The sequence below is a fragment of the Silurus aristotelis genome, assembly GCF_946808225.1.
Source record: "Silurus aristotelis genome assembly, chromosome: 26".
Classification (NCBI taxonomy): Eukaryota; Metazoa; Chordata; class Actinopteri; order Siluriformes; family Siluridae; genus Silurus; species Silurus aristotelis.
The window spans coordinates 990,969-1,011,460 of NC_139599.1; the positions used below are offsets into that span (position 1 = coordinate 990,969).

Consider the following 20,492-nt stretch of genomic DNA (forward strand, 5'->3'; position numbering starts at 1 on the left):
AACTTTTATATTTAAAATTATTTTTTTTTATTTGTTTAAAAGACCTGAGAGTTTTCAATTGTTTTGCATTCAGTACTCTAATGTATCATAATAATAATAATAATAATAATAATAATAATAATAATAATATTAATAATAATAATTGTAAAAAATTGCCATAAATTCAGTCTGTACAGATTTAGTTTCTAAACACGAACCAAATATATAAACATTTTCCAATACATTTATAGTAATTATTGACTTTTCTTTATTTGTATCTATTTAAATCCAGAGTATATTATGATCATTAAAAAAGTTTCAGAAGAACGAGGAGAATAAATATCAATAAATAACCAAATATATAATCATTCTGAGAGAACATTAACATCAACACCAGCAATGATAATCCGGCGCTGTTAATCCTGCGCTGCTAATCTGGTAATGCTAATCTGGTGCTGCAAATCCGGCGCTGCTAATCTGGTGCTGCAAATCCGGCGCTGCTAATCTGGCGCTGCTAATCCGGCGCTGCTAATCCGGCGCTGTTAATCTGGTAATGCTAATCTGGTGCTGCAAATCCGGCGTTGTGGGGTTTATCCTCCTTCTAGATAGATCTAGATCTACATATAGAGGAATAAATCAGAGCCGGCGACATTTACCAACCCGAACTGATCAGATTTTTATTCGAATGTTATGTACCACTACTTTAACGGCTTCGCTGCGTCATCGTAAAGAGTTCGCGCTCGAAAGTACGAACAGTTTCGCAGTGGAATGTTCCACACAAGTGCTTATCGGAGCGCTTTGAGCGTCTCATCCGAGCAGCCGCAGCATCGACGCCTCCTTTTCTCTTCCCCACACAATCGCTCGTCCTTGAGAGAATAAAAGGAGCATTAATGAGAAAGAGAGAAAAAAAAACACACAAGGTCTAAATATCGATCATCGCTCGCATTCCCCCGACCGAATCCCCGACATTCCTCTCCTCTCCCTCGCCTATTCAATTCTTCCTCCACAAAACTTTATACGCCTCTGTCTGTTTTTATTATCACCTTCTGGACTTTTAATCATCACAAAAAATAATAAATAAAATCAATCCCGTATTAAAGAAAGAAAGAACGAAAGAAAGAAAGAAATTCCATTCATCCTTAAATTTTTTTTTTTTTTCGCGTTCGGACGAACGAATGTTTATTTTGCTGGAGTTGAATTGAGCAATGCGGCGGCGTCACATCCCGCGCTCGCGTTCCGTCCCGCGTCCAAGAGACTTCACTTCCATCCTCCCATTCAGAGACGAACGTCTATAAAACAATCGTCTGGAACTCGTGCACTCGTTTACTCCAAATAAAAGATCCTTTTTCACGTTACAGAAACGTAGTGTAGGATGAGGACTTACAGAATCACCGATTTATTTGTTTATACAAATACACACATTCCGTATAATCACTATACCAGTTTCACATCAGCGTCATGTGTTAAAGCCAAACTCCGCCCACAATATTCCTGCTATGACAAAATAGCGAAAGATTTCAAACTTGCTTCTGTTTTAGTGAAGTTTTTCCCCAAATTCTGTTCAGTTTAATGTAGAATGAATTTTGGTGAAAATGTTACTCTGTGATTTCTCTCCTGAATAAGACGATTAATCAGCTGCATGTTGTTCTGCAGGACAGCACGCGTGAAAACTAAAGCGCCGCCGCAGTGCTCTACACACCGCGTGGCATTGTGGGTAACACAGAAAACCCTGTAGTCCATCGTAATGACAGATCTGAACAAAAACATCTGCTTTTTTGGGAGAAATTCTAAAACTAATCTGTTCATTATTATTATTATTATTATTATTATTATTATTATTTATATTATTAAAAATAAGACAGAACTTTACAACATCCAAGACCAGAACTAACCAAACCCCAGACCCTAATCCTGAACCCTAAACCTGTATCTAAGACCTAAAACAATAATCCCATAATCCCACACCTCAATCTAAACCTAAACAATCCCCTGCACTGTGGCGAGTTTACAGCATATGTTTTTGGCCTTTGACATGCTAACGCTAATCTTAGCTGCTTAAAACCTTCGAAGTTGTTAATCTTTGTGTTTAGTCATAATTCTTAATCTCATTCAGTAACCAGAACCACCTGAGCCGAGTCTGAGACCGATTTATTTTTATTATTATTATTATTATTCCTGTAAACACCAAAGAGCAAAGCGTCTTCACATGGTCTTTTTTTTATTTAAAAACAAAAACTCCATCAAAAAAAGATTTTTCCAAATTAATTTTTTTCTAATGTAAACGTACGAGTCGCCGTCGGTTCAGTGAGTTGAGGATAAAAAAAAAAAAAAAAGAAAGAAAAGAAAACTTTTCTGAACCGGTCGTCAGTTGCACTCGTTCACTCCGTCATCAGCCGACTGCGTTTCCTTAAACTAATAAATAAATAAATAAACGAATAAAACTGAGTCGTGCCCTTTTTTTTACAAAAACACATTTTGGAAAATTGTTTTTTAAATAGAAATTTAAAAAAGGACCAAGCTGGTTATTTGTTTGCACATTATTATTATTATTATTATTATTATTATTATTATTATTATTATTATTATTATTATTATTATTATTATTATTATTATTATTATTATTGTTTTCTTCTGTACTTTTTCGCTCTTACACGAATCTTCCTGAATGAAAAACATCGACACTGAAACTCTAGTGCCTGTTCAAGACGCATGTTCTCGCATTTTTCCAGCATCTGCATGAGTTCACCCAGTCTCACACACACACACACACACACACACACACACACACAAAGCGACACGGACACACACACAAAAGCAGTCACGTGCGCGGCCCGTGCACATCGTCCGTCACGTCAGACTAAAGGACCAAATGTTTCCCAGTTCCTGATTTTACTTCCTGTTTTTGTTTTTGTTTGTTCTTTCCTGTGATGTAAACACATGAATATTAATCAGTGGTGTAAATATGTGGGTGGAAAGAAGAAAAAAAAAAAAGAGTAAATAATAATAATACGGTGGATATCAGAGTAGAATGTAAAGCCCGTGGTCATTAGATACAAGGCAATATAACGGTGAAGCATGAGCTCCGTTCCAATTAGCGTACATGGGTTAGCTGTTTGTCCGCATATATTTATATACATATATATAAACATACACATATATATTATATATTTATATCCATTTTACCCTGTTAGCATCATCGCTGCCCTCTTTTTTATCCTGATGTACAATCGAGTGCTGTAGAGCTGGAGTATTCAATATTCTTCTCTCTTTTTTTTTTTTATTGGTTTGTACGCTGTTTATAGTCATATAGCTACACGTCAGCGACACGTCAGCGACACGTCCGCAATTACGTCATGTAAAGAAGCACTTATAGAGCAGCATTTATTTCCACTGTTTTTTTTCCCACCTCGTTCTTCCATTCCGTCCTCATGCTAAAGGTTTATCGTGTACGAGTGGAGGAGGGAAGTGGAGCTGTCGTAGTAACGCTAGGAAAGATTAGACTTTTTTTTATGTAAATTAAAAAAAAAACTAAGCAACCCTAAATTATATGCTGCAGTTAGATACGAAAAAAAATCGGTCTTTTTTTAATCTTTATATTAAAGTGTGTTTGCTTTTGTTACGACTGCTGTTTCCTGAGGTGTAACCTGTTTGCTTTTCTTTTTTTTTTAATGTGTGTGTGTGTGTGTGTGTGTGTGTGTGTGTGTGTGTGTGTGTGTGTGTATACACGGCCTTTTTTTTTATAGATATATGGATATAGATATATATATATACACACACACACACTTTTGACTTGTCAAACACTGGACTATAGTGAGACACAAACAAGCAGCACGCGACACGGCATTACTGCGTCCGTCACGTCACGTCACGAAATACCAAGAAAAAAAGTATTACATTTGTAGAAAAGAGAAAAAAAAAAAAAAAAAAAAGAAGAGAGATTTGTGACCAAAAGTCTGCAAAGGCTGAAGGCGTGTGCCGATAATCAGCGCCGCAATATATATCACGATATCGACATCGGAAAAATTTGTACTGAGCGTGCCTTCTGTATTTTTAACGCAATTTATAAAAAAAAATTCAATAAAAGTGAATCCCTGAATTTTTTAATTTTTTAAAAATATTAACATTAATTGTATTCATTTAAAACACTTTTCAAGTAAATTGTTTTTTTTTTTTTTAATCCTATGGTAAATATCGTGATATGAGAGCTCGATATCAGCACATGCCTCCCTGTAACACACACATACGGTATCAATAATTTAAAAAAGAAGAAAAGAAAAAAAGGGAAACCACTCAACTAACAGAGTTTTTCAGAAAACCACTAAAAGTTGTCTCTCGCTCTTTATCGCAAAACATCTTTCTTCTTCTTCTTCTTCTTCTTCTTCTTCTTCTTCTTCTTCAACAACAACGACGTAAACCCCGACTGCCACTTTTCCAAATTGAGAAAAGAAATTTGCACTAAAACAATGTGTGGGTCTTCTTGGTTAAACAGCAATACACATGTAAAGAACAGAACAGTTGGAGTGACGATTCCGGCAGCGTGGGTGAAGTGAACCGTGAGCCGCCCGAGCGCTCGCACCCTGCTGCGTGTTTTACACTGATAACGAGGGTCTTTTTTTTTTTAAAAGAAATAATAAAAAGGAAAAAAGGTACAAGCATAAGTGTGTGTGTGCGTGTGTGACGTGACGTCCTCAAGGCTCACACGTGCAGGAGACTTCGGGTTCGTTACGCAGAAGGATGCGAAAAAGGGGAACGAGGCGCGTAAAACTAAAAACATCAGTACTTCCTGTTTCCTCACGTGATCGTGATCGTGAACGTTTTTTGGGGGGGGTTAAAAGAAAGAATGAAAGAAGGAGGAAAAAAAATAACAAGACAGATGAGATGCGGAGATTCGCCCCGGAGACACGGCGCTCGGAAAATCATCCAAAAGAAAAAACGAAATAAATTCAGCCGGCACAAGTTTTTGCAGGAGTTTCTGTCTGTCCTTCAGGTCTGTGTGCTGAAAATATTCAATCTAAAGACGTAGTGCACGTGTGTGTAGATGGACTTCTTCTTCCGTTCGTCGTGGTCGTTGCTGCCGTCCTCGATCTCTTACACAGCAGTCCAACGAAACGCCGCCGTGTCTCCGGGATGCTCTCACGGAAAAACTACAAAAACAATTTCATCCGAGTGTAATTCCGTCTTGAAAACTGGGGTTCTGCGTGTGACCGGAAACGAGTCCCGCATACACACAGCTACGGCCCCGCCAGGCCCCGCCCGGTAGCCCCGCCAGGCCCCGCCCGGTAGCCCCGCCCGGCCCCGGGGAAATTACCCGTAAAGGAAACCAAAACAATTCCACATCGTTTTTCCTTTACGGCTAATTTATTTATTTATTTGTAACTTACGCTCACGAATAATCGGTAACGGATAGCAATCATAAAAATAGTGGTGATGATGAATTTTTTTGGATTTTGTCAGAAACTAGTGGCTTTAATGTAATAAGCGCTTTGTGGTGTTTATTGAAAGGTGTCGCAAATATAAAAAAAAAAAAATTAAAAAAAGAATTTTAAAAAATAAACGGATAAATAAAGAAATAAACGAATAAATAAATAAAAGGTGTCACGTCTCTCTCGAAATCGTCGCGTGTTAGAGGAAGCATAAGTATGTGCCTTCAATGTGATCTTTCTTGGTGAGCTTGTTATTCTCGAGAAGCTGAAGCCAGCCGAATTGTGTTTGCACTAAAAAACCAAAACCGCTTTGTCGTGATGTAGGTGAATTAAAGCGAGCTTTGTCGCGTCACTTTAACCGTGTGCATGAGGGTCGATTTTTTAGGGCTAGAGCTCTCATAACGCTGATCTGTAAAACTAGCGCAGCTTACGGGGGAAAAAAGTCCTTTTACAACCCCAACCCCATCCCCCTATTACCCCACTCCCACTCCCATTCCCACTCCCACTCCCACTACCTTTGGATTAAAAAAAAAAACCTGAAAAATCTCTCTGCTTCGTCGTGTGTCGCGTTCGGTTCAGACCATCACATACACATCGCACTCTGTAACACACCCGCGGTTGGGCGCGTGCCGACCATCAGCTGCGTCACACTGTATCGCTAGCATCATACCCTTATATGGTCATGCCCTTATATGGTCATATCTTTAAATGGTTGTCTCCTTAAATTGTTATAGCAGAACGCAACAGAATCACACTTTTACCATCGATATTAAAGCTCACGCATGATGTAAAAACACACACACACACACACACACACACACACACACACACACAGGATGTCGGCACACGCCTAACACACATATATACAGCATAAAGAATTTTATTTAATTTTTTTTTTTTATTTACGAGGTCGCCTCGAGACTGTTGGTCATAACGTTTGTTTTTGTGTTCTTTTGTAAATTCTTCCTATTATTATTATTATTATTATTATTATTATTGACTTTGTTAGTGGGATAATAAAAGGCCTCCATGCTTTGAGTCTTATAAATGCACCTTATCGTGGCCGAGTCGAGTCGAGTCGAGTCGAGTCGAGTCTAATGCGTCTGATCGAGCACCTTACTACGCAGCATGATTTCATTTACCACCGGTCTCGCTCACAACAGCATCCACAACGACATCCACAATAACATCAACACCGATAGAAACCCGATTAATATTCAAGCGGAAAGAAAGAAAAAAATGTAAGGGATGTGCCAAAGTTTGGAGGCGATCTCCCTGTTTTTTTTTTTCTGTTTGGGTTTTTTTTTTTTGTTTTTTTTTTTTTCGTTAAGCATACTATTCCTTTCATTCTCTTCTTCTTCAGTTATTGCAGCGCTACGTTCATGTAACCTTTCCTATAAACGTGTTTAAGGAAAAAAAAAAAAAGTTTAAAAAAAGCAAAAAAAAAAAAAAAAAAAAGATTTATTTCAGCAGTCAGTATCATTACCTGCCATTTTACAGTAAGCCCTGTATTTCACGTATAATTACCAGTGATGTGTATTTGTTATTATACAGAAAAATAGCTGTAAAAGCTTCATTATGTTACATAATATTGTGACTTTTTTTTTTTCGAAAAAAACTGTGAAGACTTATCTTGCATATACTTTATACAGAAGTATTAAGCCTTAATACAAAAGACTAAAAAAAGGAGTGGAAGAATAACTGATTGTCGCAAAAGTAAGGATGATTTTTTTGTAAATGTTACCAGCACTTTTTTGTAATTTTCACTCTCTTGAGGTATTGTACAAGTTCACGCTGTTTGTGAAGTTTGAATATGAAGGAATAAAAACTAGTACTTTCCTGTACTTCACACACCAGGCTGATACGTCTCGTTCTTCTTCTTCTTTACTGGTCACGGCTTTACCACGTAACACACACACACACACACACACTCACAGATTATATTACTGGTTATAATGCATTTATATCTCTCTATAAACCCTGTAAAGTAGATTTTATTTCACTTAACCTCATCAGCACTTCATCCCCTGCGGTGTCTGAATAGTGGATTGTGATTGGCTGGAAGGAGTTCACGTGTGATTTCAGAGTGTTGAACACACGGCTAGTTTGCGTTCTAAATGCTGCTTATAAACACCTGTAACAATAATAACATCCAGGTTCAACATTACCTACTGACCTCACTGAGCTCCATGGAGGAGTTTTACAAGGAGAAGAAAACGTTCAATGATTCGAAGCGGATGAAATGTAGCTGTAACGAGATGCAAGATTCGCTCTGCAAACATCAATAACGGCTTGAACTCCTCAATGCTGGAAAGTGACCCTGGTCTTAGGTGATAATCCACGACTTGTGTGTGAAACTTTACAACATTATAAAGTTCACCTCAGGCCGTTCTTCACCTCCACATCGTGCAACAACATCCTGTAACATCTTACACCTGCGTTATCACCTGCAGGTTTGAAGTTCGAACACTGACACTGGTGACTCCTTCCCTAAACGATCTCCTCACAGTGAAAACGTTTAAGTGAGCGATAATGTACTGGAACATGTATTAATATACACCTGCAGTTTAACACCTTCTACCCGATCAGAACCCAAAGCTCTCGTGTAAAGAGTTTAGTCTCACAGAGGATGAAAGTTTACTCACGTAAATACCTGCTCAGTCGTGCAACCACGTGCAGTATGATGGACAGGGGGTAAAACAGGGGCCACTAGTATTGTACAAAGCAACAGATGGGCTATAGTGGGTGTGTGTTCGCCTACGATATGGCTGAAGAAACAGCGTCTCAGCGTGTAACTCTTAAGCGATGAATATAATAAATATTAGGAATAAATTCCTGCAGACTTTTTAGCTAATTGGTGGCAGCGGCTCGATCTGCAGCGTCCTGACAGAAGGTTACACTCAGGTGTTTTTTAATATCTTTTATTTTAACACTCATTAATGGTTAATTCAGACCCAAAACACACGGCGGAGGAGAACATTAACTCCGCTGAATTACATTTACATACACACACGTCTCTGATCCGTCATTTCCATCTGCACCTCGCTCTCTGAACAGATGGCTGCAGGAGGACGAGAGGAACGACGAGAACAGGTAAGAAGAACCTCTCAGCCTGTGTGTGTGTGTGTGTGTGTGTGTGTGTGTGTGTGTGTGTGTGTGTGTGCGCACCCTGGGTACTTTCTGACGATTGCTCTGTGACTCGATGTTTTGCCAGTCCTTTGAAAAGTACACAAATTAAACATCCACACTTTACCACTTAACCGCAAACGCAGATTTGGCACGTGCCACGTGTACAGTTCTAAACGTTTTTTCACACACTGTAGCTGTAGAATATAGTCTCCAGTTTAGCATGGTGGGCTAGCATGTTTGTGACATATTTAAACATGTACACAAAGTTGCAGTTCCCAAAGTCGAGTTTCTTCTTGGGTCGTAGTTTGGCACCAGATTTAGGGAAAAGGGGCGTGGCCTAAATTAGTGATTTACCATTAAATTTAAGGTTACTGTTGGCGCCTCAAACATAATTATTTTCTCATCAAATCATTAAGTGTTTTATACATTTTACTCTACAGCAATCTGTCTGCATCTAAAACATATAATCTGTTAGATCATTAGACCCAAGCGACTACATGTGGAACAACCAAAAATCCATATCGATAGTTTTTCCGGGTTCCGGTCCGCTGTCATTATAAGAGCGGCCTCTAGAGGCGAATCACAGATGCCACTTGCTGTTTGTTTTTACACGTTAGACTGCTGCACGGAGAGCGCTATATTATATTTATTATTTATAATTAGTGCTGTCAATTAATTTATTTACAATTAATCACATGATTGCCGTGAGTTAACTCACGATAAATCGCAACTCAATCGCACATTTGTGTCTGTTCTCAAAGTATCTTAATTTAATACTTTTTAAGTTTTTTTTATACTCTAATAAAAATGGACATTGACAAATATTGATGCTTTATACGAATGTATGTTTATTATCAGTGAAACCAAACTCAACATAGAGCATGAAGACAGGACATGTTTCAAAGGTCATAGATGTTTTTTAAAGAACTTGTTCATGTCTATTAGACACATAAAGAAAAGAACATTGAAATAACAGGTTCCTGTTACTGCTCTTTCTTTGCACTGAGCCAGTTGCTCACAAAGACAAACCTGTAATTATGGTGTTTTAAATTAAATAAATCATCAGGACACCCCGAACAGAACTTTTGCTATGTTTCCACACGGATGGTTTTAATTGCCGAATGTCCATTAAAAAACATAAAAACCTCCTTTGTCTTGAACATGTCAGAAAACCTAATGCTCGCTAGAGACTCCTTTGTTCCCTGAACATCACCTTGTCATATCGATTTTAATGTTTTTACTTTCAAGTGTGTGCTGTACACACCCCTGAGTGGACTAGTGCGATAAAAATAATCCTTTATAAGTCTGATTGCAGTAATAAAAACATTTTCATAAAATGTATGTTTGTTCTTTGATTTGTTTGTTTTCTGTAAAGCTACTTTGAGACAATGTCTGTTGTGAAAAGCGCTATACAAATAAACTTGACTTGACTTGACTTCATTTATTTATTTTTTTCATATGCATTGAAATGAAATCTTTATAATCAGTTTAAATATGATAGAAATCTTGGGTTCGATCAGGTTGTAATCTGAACCGTTGCTGATGCCTCTGAAAAAAACAAGAGTCACTGTTCTAGTAGCAAAAACGCTTTAAAATCTATTAATACACAAACGTATTGTAATGTATTGTATTTATACAAAAAATGGAACAATAAGGGGTGTGTGTTTATGAGGATTGAGGAGGAACTTCACATCCCCGTCTGCTTATCACTGCCATATAAATAAACCTATGTATTGCTTGACTTCCTGATTAGTCAGAGCCATAAACAGCATCTATAAGATAAGGTGTGATCTGTAAACAGAGGGCCATCTGCAGGAGAATAGAGGTGAAGGTTCATGATCCTGCACTCTGGGACACGGGAGGTGGTTAAATGCAGAATTAGAACAATGTAGGTCTAAAAGAAACTCCTGAATATGCCAAAATATATTCTAAATATATCATGTGACTAAAATTGGTGCACCGACTTTATGTTTATGTCTATTTATGCTTAAAAATAGGGGAAATAACCATCTACAAGGAAGAGAACAACATCTGATTAATATTCAATTTAGTTTTGTTTATATAGCGCTTTAACAATGGACATTGTCCTGAAGCAACTTTACGAAGAAAAACAGTTTATAAAATTGTATATATCCTCTGAGTTTATCTCTAGTGAGTGAGCTGGTGGTGACTGTGGTACAAAATAAACTCCCTGAGATGGTATGAGGAAGAAACCTTGAGATGAACCAGACTTTAAAGAGAACCTCATCCTCATCCTCAACTTCATTACTGTTTTATCAATGCTGAGGTGCGCAGTTCAGTAACTGGTGCTTAAATGCAGAACTGTTCATGCAAACTGTAGTTCTGAGCCCAGTGTCTTATGTTAAATACAGTATCCCACATAGAATCAGAAATACACCGAAGTTCCTATAATACAATAACAATCAGATATATCATCGTTTAATCGATTACAATCCATTTAGACTCATTTCCAGCTTGATTTCAACCTTTGATATTATATTAAATATAGAAATCTAGAAGCCTAGAATGAATCCAATGTCCAAAAATTAGTTTGATTAATTGATATTTGGTTTATTGTATGTATTAATGTTTTGTAATAGAAAATACTGGAAACATCTTTTTATATTCAATACACATTATATGGCCAAAAGTTTGTGGACACCTGCCCCTAAGAGGTGATTTTTGAACATCGCATCCCACATTTAGATTCTATTTCCGGTTATAAAAGTAATAATAATATTGAGTAAAGTCAGATACTGATGTGGGTGAAGTGCGGAAGCCTGGGGTGCACTTCCGCATACGTCATCATTCCGCGCCGCCGCGTCACTAGCAGTGGAAAGCGGAGTCGCATTAAATGCGCTGGTGTTTATTGAGAAACCGTGTGTTTAACAACGAAAAGATAATGAAAGTGATCGCTGTTATTTAGTTCACCTGATATTCTGTAGTTTTATTATATTAAAACAGATTCGGCTTAAAAACTTTGTTGTGCGACTTGGCTGCTGCGCACGTGCTGCGTGGCGGAGAGATCCAGCATGGACTCCAGCAAGAGGTGATTCTTCTCTCTCGTGTGTGTGTGTGTGTGTGTGTGTGTGTGTGTGTGTGTGTGTGTGTGTGTGTGTGTGTGTGTGTGTGTGTGTGTGTGTGTGTGTGTGTGTGTGTGTGTGTGTGAGAGTGAGAGAGTGAGTGTGAGTGTGAGACAAAAGTGAGTACACCTCACATTTTAGCAACCATTTTAGTGTCTTATTAGTATTTATTTGGTGTCATACTGACCACTGGATGTTCAACATGCACCTCATGGTAAAGAGTCTCTGAGGATTTGAGAGTTAGAATTGTTGATCTCCACAAAGAGCCGAGGCTGTAAGAAGATCAGTATCACCCTGAACCTGAGTTACAGTACAGTGATCAGGTTCATACAGACGTTTTCTGAGATGGGTTCCTCTCAGAACAGGGTCCATCTGAGAAGTCAAGTCCTCAGAAGCTGCTTTAAAAAAGAGACGAATGAGTGCTTCAGCATTGCTTTAGAGTTTGCAGAAGATTCACGTGTCAGTGATCAGACCGTGTTGCACACCACAACAAGTCGGTTTGCAGGCCGTGGTGCCAGAAGGAGCCTCTTCTGAAGCTGCTCACAAGAAAACCTATAACAGTTTGCTGAAGTATGGCCAAGCATGTCTCCAGACCTGAACCCTTTTTGAGCACCTGTGGGCCTCAAACGGAAGGTGGAGAAGCAACAAATTAATCCAGCAGCTCTGTGATGAGATTATGGAGGAATGGAAGAGGATCCCAGCAACAACCTGTGCAGCTCTCTTGAATTCCACACCCAGGAGGATTAAAGCAGTGCTGGAGAACGATGGTGCTCACACACAATATTCACACTTTGAACACAGTTTTGACATGTTCACTGTGGACTCACTTTTGTTGCGAGTTATTTAGACAGTAATGACTATGTTGTTATTTTCAGAGGACAATAAATCAGTACTGATACACAAACTGCACACTCTAAAATATATCCAAGTTTCATTTCTATGGTTTAGTCCCTTGAGAAGATACTAAAATAGGTGCTGAAATGTGAGGGGTGCACTTACTTTTGTAAGATGCTGTATATACACATACACCAGGCTGAGGGTCTCGGTCTCTCTCCCTCTCTGTTTAGATTTTAAGGCATGATCAATAAGTTTTACAAATGTACAAAAGAAAGAAAGTAAAAAAAAAATCAAAGCAAATAAAATCCTAACGTAAATAAACAATGGGAATAAATGAAGAACAATATAAATGTGTTCTGAAGAATATTGGAAAATTTGTGTCTCCATTAAATGTGAACTCGTGAATAAGAACTTTTTTGGCTTAATTTATATCAAAACGTAATTCACGTCATTACTTTCACAGAAAACGTGTTAAAATGGCTGAAGTTGTGTTTGATGATGATGATGAGGAGGAGCTTTCACTTGATGAGGAAAACATAATTAGTGCCAGTGAAGACGAGGTAAAACACACACACACACTCACACACTCGGTTTGAGAGCCGGGTTTAACACGTTGCCTTTACTTGGTTCTGAATGGATCCTGAGACGTTCGAGTTTCTCAGAGTTTCTCTCAAACAACTGAATCTCTTCCATCTAATGCACAATAATTACTCAGAAGATGAATTTTACTTCTTTCTTAAACAATCTCTTTGTTTAATGACTCTTGTGTAAATAAGTTTGAATGTGCCAGAGTTGTTGCCATGGTGAGGAAATTCCAAACCAGGATCTTAATGAAACGAGTAAAACATGTGATGGTAAACATGCTGCCAATTATAATGATAAAGTTTTATTTAAGATTGTGTGTGTGTGTGTGTGTGTGTGTGTGTGTGTGTGTGTGTGTGTGTGCACCCTCAGGAGGACGTTGATGATGACCGGAAACACACAAAACTTCTGGAGGCCATCAGCTCTCTGGGAGGAAAGAGAAGGTCTGTGTGAGACCCACCACACACACACACACACACACACACACACACACACACACACACACACTGATGTCTGTGTGCTAATGTAGCTGTTGGTTGCTATAGTAATGCATGGTCGTCCTCTCCTCAGGAGGATGCAGGCGGAGAGATCGGAGGCAAGTCTACAGGTTTCTGAGTTCTCGGTAAACGCAGAGGGAGCAGGAGAGAAGGTCCAGCTCTCTGACCTGCTGGGTACGGTGGAGAAAACACCCGGAGCACCGAACAAGACCAAAAAGCAGCTGAGGAACCTGCAGAACCTGAAGGAGACATTGGAGCTCCCATTGAGCCGCCAGCAAACCGAGAAGGTGTGTTTAACATCTACACATACACACCTGTGTCTATCTATCTATCTATCTATCTATCTATCTATCTATCTATCTATCTATCTATCTATCTATCTATCTATCTATCTATCTATCTATCTATCTATCTATCATCCTTAGTTATAAATGTGGCAGCAGGAGTTCAGGAAAATGTAATAAATTTAATTGGCTCCTATTCCCAAGCTCCGCCTCCTCTGCATTCTCATTGGTCTCCATCTTGAAAGTCTTGTTAAAAAGGTTTTAGCTGAAAAAGCTGGTAAAACAATGTTTCTCGTGTGTGTTTGTGTACAGATTCAGAGGGGCGTGGCATACGAGCGCAGCAGTACGGAGGTGTCCCGCTGGGAGAGTGTCATCGCACAAAACCAGAAGGCCGAGCAGATCATCTTCCCTCTAAAACAGGAAACAGCCGGACCCAAGCGTGTGGAGCAGGTGGTGGCTGGCTGGAAGGTGTGTGTGTGTGTGTGTGTGTGTGTGTGTGTGTGTGTGTGTGTGTGTGTGTGTGTGTGTGTGTGTGTGTGTGTGTGTGTGTGTGTGTGTGTGTGTGTGTGTGTGTGTGCGCCCGCGTGTGTGAGTTTCATATATTCACCACAAAACTAATTAGTTGCATATTTTATCATTTCTGCTCACAAATTATTGGTCACTTACTAAATAATAAAAGTGCAGCACATCAACTAATTATTCTATATGACTCAATTATTTATCTCACTCTCAGGCTCAAACTCCTCTGGAGCAGCAGATCTTTAGTCTCCTGCACAGTAATCATCAGCCGGTTGTTGACCCCGTCTTGACCCCCGTGGAGGAGGCATCCATTAGGGCCATGAGTCTGGAGGAGGTGAGTGTCGATCATTTTTAACAATCGCTTCAGTTTGTTACATGTGAAGTGAAACGGTGTTCCTTCCTCCTGAACATGTGAATAGATAACGGTGTCCATGAATCTTACACCTGATTATAAATATTGAGTTGAGTGCTGGATGCTGGATGGCGCGTTTTGGATGTCAGCTGGTTGGTCTCAGGTGTCTGGTGATAACGTTGATGGTTGGAAAAAGTTTTTTGTCTGGTACCTGAGGACATGTGGTGGGTTTTTGAGGACTGGTGTCTGAGGACGGGGTTGGGTTCTTGAGGACGGGTGTCTGGTGTTTGAGGACGGTGACGGGTGTCTGAGGACTGGTGTCTGGGGAAAGGTGTCTGGGGACTGGTGACTGGTGTCTGGGGACTGGTGACTGGTGTCTGAGGATGGGTGTCTGGTGTCTGAGGATGGGTGTCTGCTTTTTGAGGACTGGTGTCTGAGGACAGGTGACTGGTTTTTGAGGATGGGTGTCTGGTTTTCGAGGACAGATGACTGAAGACGGGTGTCTGAGGACGGGTGTCTGGTGTCTGAGGACGGGTGTCTGGTTTTTGAGGACGGGTTTTTGAGGATGGGTGTCTAGGGGCGGTGTTGGGTCCTTGAGGGCGGGTGTCTGGTGTTTGAGGACGGATGACTGAAGACGGGTGTCTGAGGATGGGTGGTGGGTTTCTAAAGTGTCTTTAGTTAAAGTCTGGATGTTTTGTTGAAGGACAGGTGTCGGGTGTTGGAGGTTTGTTAAACGTTCCTTGTGTTGGTTTGCAGGCGAAGATCCGGCGTGCGGAGCTGCAGAAGGCACGAGCGCTGCAGTCTTACTACGAAGCCAAAGCTCGAAGAGAGAAAAAGATCAAAAGCAAGATGTAAGTGGAGTCAGAGTGGAGTGATATTTTATATTACAGTGTGTTACAGTTACAATAGATCCTTTACTCCCTCAGGTATCATAAGGTACAGAAGAAGGCTAAGCGTAAGGATTTCCTGAAGCAGTTTGATGAGATGATGAAGACTGATCCAAATGCAGCTCTGGAGGAGTTGAAGAAGATGGAGATGTCCAGGATGGAGGAGAGGATGTCTCTCAAACACCAGAACAGCGGCAAATGGGCCAAGACCAAAGCCATCATGGCCAAATACGACGACTCGGTAAGAACCAGCGCGTGGGGGAACTCGCCGCGGCAACGCAGGACTTTTCTCTTGTTTTCATCAAAAAAAGCGTCTGTTTATCGTAGCATTTAAATATGATTCCGCACAAACACACGTGTTTATTTCGTGTTTATCTTCACACCAACTCGTCCCTCTTTCTTTCTCTCTCTCTCTCTTCCCCTCTCTGCATGGTGTTTCAGGCCCGTAAGGCCATGCAGCAGCAGCTGGAGGTGAACAAGGAGCTGACGCAGAAACTTGTCGTGCCGTCAGACAATGATGAGGAGAAAGAAGACGAAGAGGCGAGCGCTCTCCCCGACTTTGTGAACGAGCCCGAGTCGCCTGGCGGCTCCGTGAACCCGTGGATGAAGGGAAAACTGACCAGTGAAAGTCACGAGGTTACAGAGAAACCTGATGCCACGAATGCAGAGGAACCGGTGAGGAACCAGGCACAGGACGAGGATCAGGAGGAGGAGAATGAGGAAGAGAAGCTGCTGAGGCACTTTGAGATGAAACGGAAGCTGAGGAAAGACGAGGATGACGATTTGGTTCCTGTCGCACAGCAGGAGGAGGATGGTACGTTCTCACACTCTTGGAGCAGGGGGGGGTCGGTGTGGCCTACTTGTGTGTTGGAAGCGATTTGGTTTTGATACCAGTTAGAACGTTTACACGTGCAGTTTACGCACGTGATGCTAATTGTTCTAGAAAAATTGTCGCTACTTAATTGTCTTCATTAAACCTTTGTATTCAACTGCGCTGTTGAATTCTGAAATCTGATTGGCCGAGAGGTGACAATTCATTTCCTCAGAGTAGGTTGTGTAGGTTTAAACTTGAACGTTATTGTCGTTGCCATAGTAACAGCTCACTCTTGCACTTCTTAAAAACATTGAGGTGTTTATGTAGGAGCCATAGGAAGGAGCCGTCAGTGTCTTTTTTTTTTTTTTTTTTTTTTCTTTCTTTTCCACCTTCCATTGTACTACCAGGAAAGATTATACACACACACACACAGACACAGGTGGTGGTGTCACTACCTGTAGTGTTGTTGATAAACACTGAACACACACTCTAATAAACCACTTCTCATGTATTATCTATCAGCACTGAGTCACTTCACTGCTAAAATCTCATCTCACCTTACACTCCATTGTGCCGGTCGCTATGGTGATGAAAATAACTCCTCCACCTCCACCTGCCCTCCTCCACGCCTTGTTCTGGAACGTGTCCTGGAAGTCTTTTATTTGAAGTGTGTCTAGCATCTTCTGTGATTTGTGCCTGATCTACACAATGGTACCAAAACAGACGGATCTTCATCTATTAGGAAGAAGGGTGAAGTCCGCAGGAGCCAAATCTGGCGAGTAGGGAGGCTGTAAACCTGAGATCATGTTGTTTCACGTGTGAGGAGCTCAGTGACAGCGTGCACACGTGGTCAGAACTGCACCAGTTGCACAGCTCCAGATGTTCAGTCTTTCGGCACACTGACTTATGAAGGTCGGTGCTCCCTGTGACTGTGCGTGCAGCTTTGTGCTGCCGTCTGTTGGTGTGTTACAAAACTAGTTTCGAAATTATTTTGATACCACCCTAAATATATTTCCAGATGCCCCGCCCCAAATCCTGTAATTGTCTTTTTTGGCTCGTAAACAGTTAATAATGTTTGCTGTGTGATCATTCAGGAGTTATGGAGAAACCCGTTGGAGACGTGCAGGAGGATGAGAAGGAAGAGGACGAAGAGGAGGAGGAGGATGAAGAAGAAGAAGAGCAAGAAGAAATCGTGTCTGAATTTAACACACTGTTTAACAGGTTGATGAAACGGCCCCAGAAGCGCACCGAGCCGCCATCGCGCAAAGTGACCCAAGTACAAGAGGCGGAGCTAATACACGAAGAGGAGGGGCTTCTAGATGAGGGTCTGGTCCACGCTCGGACCGTGGAGGACCTGGAGGACCTGGGTCATGACTGGATTGTGGAAAAGGAAGCGGTGTCGGGTTCATACGCCGCCAGCGTGGACACGGCGTCTGAGCCGCACGGCAAGAAGAAAAGGAAAGAAATCGACCCGAGCGAAGTGCTCACTAAAAACGCCAACGCGATTAAAGTGCCGCTGGCGCCGACACTGGTGGAGGGAGACGAAGGAGAGGAAGAGGAGGTGAGTCGAGGAACGGACACTAAGATTTCCGATTTCATTTCCTCCTTTTCCAAGCACAAAGATATAAAAAATTATCATCATTGGAAAAGAGCTACATTAACACCCCCCCCCCCTTTCTCTCTCTCTCCCTCTCTCTTCTTTCTCTCTTTCCCCCTCTCTTTATTATGATGCTTTTCAGAGTCCCATCAATTAATTTGTTCTCATTAAGAGGATGTGCACTGTTTGGTTACACCGTATTATTAAACAGCCAATCAGAGTCGCGTCTTACGGTCACATGACTAGTTTCAGCACAGACCATAATAATAAACATTTTTAAAATACATAAAAAATGTCATGTGAAATAAAAGCTTGGGATCGATGCATTCTCAATAGTAAAGTTATTTAGAAGGGGGCGGAGTTAAAATGCAATAACTATTTAAATACATAAAAAAGTCTGAACATTTATTTAGATACATAAAGTAACCATTCTGGTAGAAAATGGTGTGATTTTAAATAAAAAGTTGATATTTTATCATTTTTTTTCTTGCTTATTTTTATTGGATTTTAACTCCGCCCCTTTTCCCAGGACCTCACACCTTCTGCTCTGCTCTTTCCGACTGGATTAATTCCAGTGTTGTGTAAACTGGATAATCCTGATATCAGATTAATGTGTGTACACTGTAAACCTCAGTGCTTTTATACCAAAACAGTCCAAATCGAGAGAGATGCGATTATGGAGGCTGCTTTGGGATTTAATTTTTTTAACCCAACCCTCTTCTATAATTTATTCATTTTTGTCTTTTTTTTTTTTTTCCTATTCGTCATTTTTTTAAACTTTGATTTGTTTGTTTATATTGTTTCTGTATATCCTGTTTTTTTTTGTTTGATCTCCTACAATCTGTCATCTCTCCATCAGTCTTATCTTCTTCTCACATCTCTCTGTTTAGGGCGTGTCTGCTCAGATGTCCATCATTAAGGAAGCCTTCGCAGGAGACGACGTCATCTCCGACTTCCTAAAGGACAAAAAGAAACAGGAAGAGGCGGGGCAACCCAAAGTGGTGGACCTGACCCTGCCCGGTTGGGGGGAGTGGGGCGGAGTCGGGCTCAAGCCTTCCCGATATAAACGCAGGAAGTAAGTGTTACAGGAAGTGGAACGTTACTGTATTCACGATTTTTTGAGAATCCTGGAACTGTACAGATACGGTTACCGTGGATACGGAAGATTTTATGTTCCAGAGGAACAAAAATCCGTTATGTCCAATGTTGATGAGGAACAGAACAAATCGGATTCAAGGCTTTCTGAGAATTAAGTATTGGCACCCCAGCTGCATTGAATCACTATAGAACTTTAATTATATAACTATAATATATAATCAATTTTATAAATTTACTTATTTCATAAACACCCTTTATATAAACATCAGTGTGTGACAGATACAGGACCTGAATCAGGTTCTTGACTAGGGAAGGAATGGTTCCGGATCAGGGAACGGATGATTGTTATTCAGGGTACTGATGGTTCCGGATCAGGATACGGGAAGTTCTGGATGTTGCATTAGTTACAGTCTGGTTGTGTCTTAGGTTCCGGCTGAAGCCTCCTCCTGCTGCCCCAAGAGAAGACCAGAAGCTTCCGGCGGTGATCATCTCTGAGAAGAGGAACGTGTCCATCGCATTGCATCAGGTAACCTGCAGCTCAGACAGGAAGTGGAGTTACACAGACGAGGAGCGAGTGAATAAATAAATCACATTAACTACATAATGCTCTCTGTTCCTTTTTAATAAACTCTCTGATCGCTCGAAATATCTTTTTATCAGTCCTTAACTCTCTCGCTCTCTCACTCTCTCTCTCTCTCTCTCTCTCGCTCACACACTCTTTCTCTCTCTCCTCTCTGTCTTTCTATCGTTTACTTATGCGTTCTCTCTCCTGTCTCTCTGTGACGTTCCCTCATTTTATTTCTGAACATCTATATTGTCATGTTTCTCTCTGTCCCTCTTCATCCCTCTCTCTTTCTCTTCTTTTCTCTCTCTCTGTAGGTGAGCCAGCTGCCGTTCCCTTTCCAGCACAGCTCTCAGTTCGAGACGTGTATCCGTTCTCCCGTGGGTCAGACGTGGAACACGCAGAGCACCGTAAAGAAACTCACCGCGCCCAAAGTGGTGACCAGACTGGGCTCCATCATCGAGCCGATCAGGAAGGAGGACTTTCTGAAGGAGGAGAAGAGCGCAGCAGCGCTGAAGAACAAGCCGCAGATCGTCCTGGAGGAAAAGAACAGGACATCCAGGAGGCCAGGGGGCGGAGCCAGGAGAGATCAGAAGAAGAAAAAGAAGAAGAAATAGAAGACGAAAAGACGAGTGACTTTATAAACCGGAACGATGGCATGATCTCTGATCTGGAATGAAAATGAGTGAGGAAGTGGATGGATGATGGCGATCTTGTGTACTTTTGTCCTGTTGTGTAATAAAAATACTTCTCGTTATTTTTCTGTCTGTACACATTCTTTGGCCATGAGCTGAAACCTAAACATTTCTCTAAATTCCTTTTTTCTGCTTCGGGTAAAGGAACTGGGGT

At 40.8% G+C, this 20,492-nt stretch overlaps 1 protein-coding gene across 1 annotated transcript; it reads left to right on the forward strand.

The window, feature by feature from the left end:
- The first annotated feature begins 11,317 nt into the window (after positions 1-11,317).
- LOC310720470 (U3 small nucleolar RNA-associated protein 14 homolog A) lies at positions 11,318-20,400 on the forward strand. Its single transcript, XM_083531043.1, has 13 exons — positions 11,318-11,580; positions 12,915-13,011; positions 13,406-13,476; positions 13,604-13,817; positions 14,127-14,282; positions 14,548-14,667; positions 15,442-15,536; positions 15,612-15,813; positions 16,014-16,386; positions 17,481-17,947; positions 18,874-19,058; positions 19,508-19,607; positions 19,961-20,400. Exons 1-13 carry the CDS (start codon positions 11,564-11,566, stop codon positions 20,258-20,260), a joined length of 2,397 nt encoding a protein of 798 aa, XP_083387169.1. The 5' UTR covers positions 11,318-11,563; the 3' UTR covers positions 20,261-20,400.
- Positions 20,401-20,492: the final 92 nt, after the last annotated feature.

Coding starts and splice junctions, on each gene's coding strand:
- LOC310720470 (XM_083531043.1), top strand. Junction 14,668..15,441: donor GGGCCATGAGTCTGGAGGAG/GTGAGTGTCGAT, acceptor GTTGGTTTGCAG/GCGAAGATCCGGCGTGCGGA. Junction 19,059..19,507: donor TCCCGATATAAACGCAGGAA/GTAAGTGTTACA, acceptor GTTGTGTCTTAG/GTTCCGGCTGAAGCCTCCTC.